We start from the raw sequence: 8,816 nt of genomic DNA, 5'->3' as shown, positions 1-8,816 counted from the left end.
ATAGATAGATAGATAGATAGATAGATAGAAAGAAATATAAAGATACCGGGATAGCCCTGAACTGCCTGGTGGTGGCCATGCTGCAGAGGCCCCAGCACAGAGTGGTGGTACAGATGTCTATGGACCTGTCCCTGTTCATCAGTCCATGTTGTTCTCTATATTTCACAAATGAGTGAGATCACGTGGTATTCATTTTTCTCTGACTGGCTAATTTCACTTTGCATAATGCTCTCCAGTTCCACTCCCGCTGTTGCAAATGGCAAGGATTCCTTCTTTTTCTTCTTCTTTTTAATTTTTGCGGCAAGGTAGTATTCCATTGAGTAGAAGATAAGAAGGCTCTGCTTCTGCTCGTAGATAAGCATGACCAGCGAGGCTTAGGAGGAATTCTTCTAGAAAACATAGAGGAAGAACTGCCCAATTCCCAGAATGCTGTCAAGCTTTAGGGTACGATTCTTTGTAAATCGTCCAGAAAAGAAGAAAATTCTTTTCTTCAATGATAAAAGCTGTCAATTTTCTGTGGACGAAGAGTTTCAGAAACTGTGGAGGAGTGTCACTGTGGATTCAATGGATGAGGAGAAAACTGGAGAAGGCAGCGGAGATATTCAGAAGAATATCTGAAGCAACAGGGTATTTCTTCCATGCAGGAATCCAGACCAAAGAAAGTGGCCTCTATCCAGAGAAGGAAAAAGCCTGCCCACTACACAAAAAGCGACGATTTAAGACCCATAAGGAACACATGGCTTGAGTGCTGAAGGATGACTCTGACATTGCTCCTAGTAAATAGTGAACAGTTTTGTAGTGTGAAGAGGTCACCACACACCAACAGAGGAGGCAAACCAGCCTGAGGAACTGGATTCAGGTCAGCTTCCTCCCCCCACATTCTTGGATTTGGGGGCCTGGAATGACACCTTCCACGTCAGGCCAGATTGAAAAGAAAAAAAACACTCCTTAAAAAAAATAAAAATAAAAAAACCTCCATCAAAAACTCTTGATCCGGCCTTTCAACTTTCTCAGGCTTCGGCAAGCCCAGATGGTCAGGCCCGGACTTGGTCTGTGGGCGGGGGCCTGACCATCCATCCATCCATCCAGAGAGTGATCAGGGTGGGGGGTGAGGGGTGGGGAGGGCGGAAAGATGGCCCCAGCCAGACATAGTCTTTGTCTGTGGATTACAGAGATTGGGTTGACTGGGGCCTTGGCCTGGGCCAAAGATCTCGTCCCGCCCTCTGCTGGTCGAGAAGCGTCAATGCAAGGGCCCCCTCCTGCAGCCTCCTCTGGGGAAGGCAGAGCCAGGTGACTGGATTTCCCCAGTTCTGGTTAGACCCGAGGTGGGAAGGACATGCAGGGGGCTCTGTCTTTGAGAAGGCAGGGGATGAAGGGTGCTCATGGATGCCGACGGACCATTCAAACCAGAAGTGTCCGTGCGTGACTGCGGATGTACACTCACAGACGTACGCCCTCGCGCCCGGGCACGCACACACACACACTCTCAAACGCACACCCACACCCACACACCTAGTCCTTCTCCCCCTCCCCCCCCCCAAACACAAGGGAGTACCAGGTCCACTAACAAGATATCTGATGAATGACGCACGCCTAGGAGATTTACTGTGGCTTTATTCCTTGTGGATTGCCCTGGGCCCACCAGAGCCTGTCTAAATTGGTATTGTCCCCTCTTCAACCCAGAAAATGAAGATGCCTCTCTGCAAGGCCTGGAGATGGAGCTCTGTGGCCTTCTTGGGCACCTGCTCCATCTCCCAGGCCCTCCCCAATCCCTGTGAGTCGCGTCAGCGGGCCAGTGGCGCCCTCTCCTGGTCCCAGAGCGCCAATGCAAGCCTCCTCCCCTAAACTTGAGGCCCAATGGGTGACTTAGGTCCTGGGGGCGGCTGATTGGTCAAGCAGGCAGCTGATTTGGCTCCTCCCACCAGCTCTGGGACTATAAAAGAACACAGGGCCTTCTTTGCAGAGCTTCTCAGCCCTAGGCTAATGGTCGTGGTCGTCGTACTCATTCTCCAAGGGAGCTTTCAGGAGAGAGGTATCGCCAAGACCCGGTTCTGGGACATAGAAGCCGCTAGAGCACCTAGCTAGAGCCTGGCTGGGCTGCTGATCCACTGAATGCTGTGTCGGTGTCATTTCTTCTTCACCGACTCGTCCACACCCTTGGGAACCCTTGGGCCTGGGCCCCAACATCTGGGACAGCCCCGGCGCCTCGCGGGAAGTTAAGGACCTGCGTGCCTCCGCACGGACTCAATCCGAGGCGGCTTCGGGGCCCACCATGGCCGACAAAATCCACATGTCACTGGACGACATCATTTGGCTGGACCTGAGGCAGTGGGACAGCCATGGCCGGGGTAGCGGCTGCGGCGGGGGCTGGAGCGGAGGCAAGGCCCTAGACTGGGACCGAGGCCGGGGTGGCTCCCAGGGAGGCCGAGGTGGCGGAGTGCAGGCCGCTGCCGCCCTCGAGAACTGGGCCGGCGGGCCGTTCCGGAACAGGGCGGCCCTCGGCCGAGGCAGGCCACAGCCGGTGCCCTACAGCAAGCCGAGACAGCTTCCCGATGAGTGGCAACACGACCGTTTCTGCAGGGCCTTTGGCAGGGTCACAGGCCTGATGACCAGGGGGAAGCTGCTGTTGTCCAACCTGGACTTCGGAATGTCCGACGCGGACATCCAGCATCTGTTTGCGGAGTTCGAGCCTCTGAAGAAGGCCGCTGTCCATTACGACTGCTCTGGCCACAGCCTGGGAACAGCCCACGTGCACTTTGAGCACAAGGCAGACGCCCTGGAAGCCAGGAAACAGTACAACGACGTCCCTTTGGATGGCCGTCCCCTCCACACCCAGATCCTCACCTCGCAGATAGACACCAGCCCAGGCCAGTACCGAGTGTCAACAGAGGCTGGGTGACTAAAAACCGAAGATCTGGTGGCTTCTGCGGCGGCGGCACTCAGGGCCACGCCTCCGGAGGCAACCGGATTCCCGGCAGCCGCTCGGGCCACCATTCAAAGTGACACATCTCGGCGGAGGAGTTGGACGCCCAGCTGGACGCTTATGACTCGCTGAGGGGCACCAAAAAGTTGTACGCCAAGCAGGACGCTTACAGCGCGATGTGGGGCAACCAGCAGTTGGATGCCCAGAAGGACAATTACAAAGCGATGAGGGGCCCCAAGCAGTTGGACACTAAGCAGGACGCTTACAGCGCGATGAAGGGCACCCAGCAGTTGGATGCCCAAAAGGGCGCTTACAACTCGATGAGGGACACCAAAAGGATGAACGCCCACCTGGGCCCGTACCATGCCATGAGGGACACCAAAAAGTTGGACGCCAAGAAAGATACTTACAGCTCCATGAGGGACACCGAGGAGTTGGACTCCCAGCTGGACGCTGACAGCGCGATGAAGGACACCGAGGACTTGGACGGCCAGAAGGACGCCGAGGAGATGGACACCCTGCTGGACGATGACGATGTGATGATGGACACCAGCTAAAGCACCAGCAAGTCAGTGTGCGCGAGGATGGCCAGGGACCTGGGGCCAATGATGCAGTTGTTTCTTCTGTTTGGAAATAGGATTTAAAACTCCTAGAAAGATTTTTCGTTAACATTTATTTTATTCAATAATTCTGAAAAAGACCTGTTTTGTGCCGAGTCATTTTCGGGATTCATTTTACCGGTTGCTGTTTTCACCTTGGCCATAATCACCCGAAAAGGTGTGGGAAAAAGAAACAGACAGACAGACAAACAAACAAACAAAATAACTCGTTCTGTCCGATAAAACAACAACAAAATACCCACCTCAGAAAAAAATGTTTGATCCCGCCTTTCCAATTTCTGAGGCTTTGGCAAGCCCAGGTGGCCAGGCCTGGAATTGGTCTCTGGGAGGGGGCCTGACAATCCATCCACAGGGTGAGCGGGGTGGGGGGAATGTTTTGGGTGGGGGCTGGGGTTGGGGGGGTGGGCGTGGGCGTGGGCGGGTTGTTGATTAGATGGACAGGTCAGGACGTCATCTTTGGCTGTGGATTACAGAATTTGTGTGGACTGGGGCAGGGGACTAAGAGCCCATCCTCCCCTCTGCTGATTGAGAAGCGTCAATGCAAGCCCCCCTCCTGCAACTGCCTATGGGGAAAGCACAGACAGGTGACTGGACTTCCCAATTTCTGGCTAGACTCGAGGCGGGAAGAACGTGCAGGGGGCGTTTTCTTTGAGAAGGCAGGGGCTGAAGGGTGTTCATGGATGGCGACGGTTCAAAGCAAGGAGTGTCCGTGTGTGACTGTGGATATACACGCAAAGACACACATGCTCGCGCGCATACGCAAACTCCCACACCCACACCCACACACCTATCCCTCCAGCCTCCAAGCCCCTCCCCCGCCCCCCCGCGTCCCCCCACCACACACACACACACACACACACGCACGCACACAAGGGAGCACAATGTCCCGCTAACAAGATATCTGCCCAGTGAGGCACGCCTAGGAGATTTTCCGTGGCTTTGTTTTCTTTTGGCCGGTCCTGGGCCCACCGGAGCCTGTCTATGTATGTATTGTCCCCTCTTCCACCAAGAAAAAACGGCGATGCAGTCCCGCAAGGCATGGAGACAGAGCCCTGCGGGCCTCCTTGGGCACCTGCCCAGTCTCCCATTCCTCCCCCAAGTCCCGTGAATCGCTTGGGCCAGTCAGTGGCGCCCTCTCCTGGTCCTGGAGCGCCAATGCAAGCCTCCTCCCTGAAACTTGAGGCCCAACTGGTGACTTCGGTCCTGGGGGCAGCTGATTGGTGGAGTGGGCGGCTGATTTGGCTTCTCCCACCAGTTCTGGGGCTATAAAAGAACTCAGGGCCTTCTTTGCAGAGCTTCTCAGCCCTAGGCTTGTGGTCGTGATCGTAGTCCTTGTTCTCCAAGGGAGCTTTCAGGAGAGAGGTCTCGCCAAGACCCAGTCCCTGGACATAGAAGCCGCTAGAGCACCTGGCTAGAGCCTGGCTGGGCTGCTGATCTACTGAATGCTGTCTCGGTGTCATTTCTTCTTCACCAACTCGTCCACACCCTTGGGAACCCCTGGGCCTGGACCCCAACATCTGGGAGAGCCCCGTCACCTCGCGGGAAGTGAAGCCCCGGCGTGCCTCTGCACGGGCTAGATCCAAGGCTGATTCGGGGTCCGCCAAGGCCGACAAAATCCACATGTCACTGGACGACATCATTAGGCTGGACCAGAGCCAGTGGGACGGCCATGGCCAGGGCCGCGCCCCAGCGGGGGCAGGGACCGAGGCTGGGACTGAGGCAGGGCAGGCTCCCAGAGATGCCGTGGTGGCGGACGCAGGCCGCCACCCCCGAGAGCTGGGGTGGCGGGCCGTTCCGGAACAGGGTGGCCCCCGGCCGAGGCAGGAACCGGCTGGCGCCTTACAGCAGGCCGATACAGCTTCCCGACGAGTGGCACCATGACCGCTTCCGCAGGGCCTTTGGCAGGGGCGCGGGCCTGCTGACAGGGAGGAAGCTGCTGCTGTCCAACCTGGACTTCGGAGTGTCCGACGCGGACATCCAGCAGCTGTTTGCGAAGTTCTGGCCTCTGAAGCTGTCCATTACGACCGCTCTGGCTGCAGCCTGGGAACAGCCCATGTGCAGTTTGAGCTCAAGGCAGACGCCCTGGAAGCCAGGAAACAGTACAAAGGCATCCCTTTGGATGGCCGTCCCCTCCACATCCAGATCCTCACCTCGCAGATAGACACGCAGCCCAGGCCAGTACCAAGTGTCAACATGGGCTGGGTGACTACAACCCGAGGATCTGGAGGCTTCGGCGGGTGGCGGCACTCAGAACCGCGCCCGTGGAGGCAACTGGCGTCCAGGCAGGCGCACGGGCCGCCATTCAAAGCGACACATCTCGGCAGAGGTGTTGGATGCCCAGCTGGATGCTTAAAACTCTATGAGGGGCCCCAAGCAGTTGTACGCCAAGCAGGACACTTACAGCGCGATGAGGGGCACCCAGCAGCTGGACGCCCCAAAGGGCGCTTACAACTCGATGAGGGACACCAAAAGGATGAACACCCATCTGGGCGCTTACCATGCCATGAGGGACAGCAAAACGTTGGACGCCCAGAATGACGCTTACAGCTCCATGAGGCACACCGAGGAGTTGGACTCCCAGCTGGACGCCGACAGCGCGATGAAGGACACCGAGGACTTGGATGGCCAGAAGGACGCTGAGGAGATGTACACCCTGCTGGACGATGACGATGTGATGATGGACACCAGCTAAAGCACCAGCAAGTCAGTGTGCGCAAGGATGGCCCGGGGCCTGGGGCCAATGATGGAGTTGTTTCTTCTGTTTGGAAATAGGATTTAAAACTCCTAGGAAGAATTTTCAACTTTTATTTTGTTAAATGACTCTGAAAAAGACCTGTTTTGTGCCGAGTCATTTTCGGGATTCATTTTATCGTTTCCTGTTTTCGCCTTGGCCAGAATCACCCGAAAAGGTGTGGGAAAAACAAACAAACAAACGAACAAACAAACAAAATAACTCGTTCTGTCTGATAAAACAACAACAATAAAATACCCTCCTCAGAAAAAAAGGTTGATCCTGCCTTTCCAATTTCTGAGGCTTCGGCAAGCCCAGGTGGCCAGGTCCTGGACTTGGTCTCTGGGTGGGGGCCTGACCATCCATCCACAGAGTGAGCGGGTTGGGAGGAGGGTTAGGGGTTGGGGGTTGGGGCAGTGGGCGTGGGCGGGGGTGTCGATCAGATGGACAGGCTAGGATCTCATCTTTGGCTGTGGATTACAGAATTGGGTGGACTGGGACAGGGGCCGAAGAGCCCGTCCCCTCCTCTGCTGGTCGAGAAGAGTCAATGCAAGCCCCCCTCCTGCAACCTCCTGTGGGGAAAGCACAGACAGGTGACTGGACTTCCCCATTTCTGGCTAGACCCGAGGTGGGAAGGATGTGCAGGTGGCGTTATCATTGAGAAGGCAGGACCTGAAGGGTGTTCATGGATGGCGGCGGACCGTCCAAAGCAAGGAGTGCCCGTGCGTGACTGCGGATGTACACGCACAGACGCACACGCTTGTGGGCACACACAAACTCCCACACCCACACCCACACACCCACACAGATAGGGCGGGTTGACCAGATGGCCCGGTCGGGTCTTGGTCTTGGGTGGGATGTCTGCCATCCACAGAGAGACGGGGTCGACCAGATGGCCCATCTCGGACTTAGTCTCTGGCTGGCTATTCGAGTGATTGGAGGCGGGACTTTATTTTATATTTTATTATTTAATTTTATTTATTATTTTATTTTATTATTTTATTTTATTTTATTTTATTTTATGGTATTTTAGTTTATATTTTATTTTATTTTATTTATTTCATTTTATATTCTATTTTATTTTATGTACAGACCGTCTCTGGCAGCGGGGACCCTCCCATCCACAGAGAGAGCGAGGGTCGACCAGATGGCCCGGCCTGGACTTCAGTCTGAGATTGCAGATCAGAGTGATTTGGGTTGATCAGGGCGGTGGCAAGGCCAAAAAGCAAAGAAATGTTGGCAGGATACTTTTTATATTTTTTTCTTTATTTGATCTGGTTGACTGGGAGAGGGAGCAAGAGCGGGAGAGGGGGCGGGGGCGTGGCCGTGGGCGGGGCCGAAGAACAAAGAAATGTTGACAGAATACTCACTTTTTTTCTTTCTTTTTTTTTAAAAAATATATTTTATTAATTTTTTTCAGAGAGGAGGGGAGGTAGAGTTAGAAACATCAATGAGAGAGAAACATTGATCAGCTGCCTCCTGCACACCTCCCACTGGGGATGTGCCCGCAACCAAGGTACACGCCCTTGACTGGAATCGAACCTGGGACCTTTAAGTCCACAGGCTGACACTCTATCCACTGAGCCAAACCGGTTAGGGCTTTTTTTTTTCTTTCTTTCTTTCACGTACAGCCCGCATACAATGATATATTCTTGTCATGAATCCACATTTACTATTATTTATTGATTGATTGATTGATTGATTGATTCATTCATTTATTTATATGTACAGCCCGGCTTATCACAGCGTTATACATTTATGGGTCTCTCAAGCAAAACCCCAGAAAACACGTTGCAATGCTTACCCTTCCTGTTTCTATTCCTATCAACACTTCAACCCTTTAGGGATGTTTCTAAGCGGCATTGTTGGCATTGGCGGCATTGGCGGGTAGCGGCGGCACAGTGCGGGGCGTGTTCACTGAAAGGAAATTCCTAAATCGCCCCATATTCGCTCGCGGAGGAAATTTCAATGTCTGACAGTCCCTCATCCGCATCGTGGGAGTGTCTGTGCTTCTTGACTGCTAGATGGAAAGAGAGAGAGAGAGAGAGAGAGAGAATGAGAATATGAAGACTTCAAAGCCCCCCCCCCCCCCAGTACCCAACCCTGCGTTCTCACCACCCTGGTGATGACGTGATGATGATGCAACCTGTCCTTGTCATGCGCCACCTTCCTGGTGACTGCTTTTATAAGCCTCAAAGCGAGGTCATCCAGAGGGCCGGGTTGGTCGGTTGTCCTCACAGGGTGGAGCCAAATCAGGGAAAGCGCTTGCAGACAGAGGGGCGTGAATGGAAGGCAGTGGATCGCCATACTAGCACTTTGGATGGAGGCACATCCATGATAAATAACACAAAGCAGTACCTGTACCTCAAATGGAAATTTCTTTCGCAGACATGAAAAATGCAGGTCAACTCACTTGGACACTATGGACGGCTTTGTGGTGTAGAAATGGGCAGGCGTAAATTAGGCATTCTGAACTTTGTCCTCCTTTGGGTTTGTCCTTGTGATCCAAAGGAACTCTCCCCAGCCAGGAAAGGTATTAGGT

General features: G+C 54.1%; 1 protein-coding gene and 2 pseudogenes across 1 annotated transcript; all 3 read left to right on the top strand.

Moving 5' to 3' along the window:
• The first annotated feature begins 320 nt into the window (after positions 1-320).
• On the top strand, positions 321-784 carry LOC139000955 (general transcription factor IIE subunit 2 pseudogene; annotated as a pseudogene).
• A 1,488-nt stretch (positions 785-2,272) lies between these two features.
• On the top strand, positions 2,273-3,480 carry LOC139000961 (THO complex subunit 4 pseudogene; annotated as a pseudogene).
• Positions 3,481-5,281: 1,801 nt separating this feature from the next.
• Positions 5,282-6,235, top strand: LOC139000960 (aly/REF export factor 2-like). Its single transcript, XM_070402870.1, has 3 exons — positions 5,282-5,538; positions 5,583-5,745; positions 5,921-6,235. Exons 1-3 carry the CDS (start codon positions 5,282-5,284, stop codon positions 6,233-6,235), a joined length of 735 nt encoding a protein of 244 aa, XP_070258971.1.
• Positions 6,236-8,816: the final 2,581 nt, after the last annotated feature.

Source organism: Myotis yumanensis, unplaced genomic scaffold (genome assembly GCF_028538775.1).
Source record: "Myotis yumanensis isolate MYYU_CA2020_CCGP unplaced genomic scaffold, mMyoYum1.0.hap1 SCAF_50, whole genome shotgun sequence".
NCBI lineage: Eukaryota > Metazoa > Chordata > Mammalia > Chiroptera > Vespertilionidae > Myotis > Myotis yumanensis.
The sequence above is the reverse complement of the archived record's forward strand: the minus strand, read 5'-3'. Positions and strand labels throughout refer to the sequence as shown.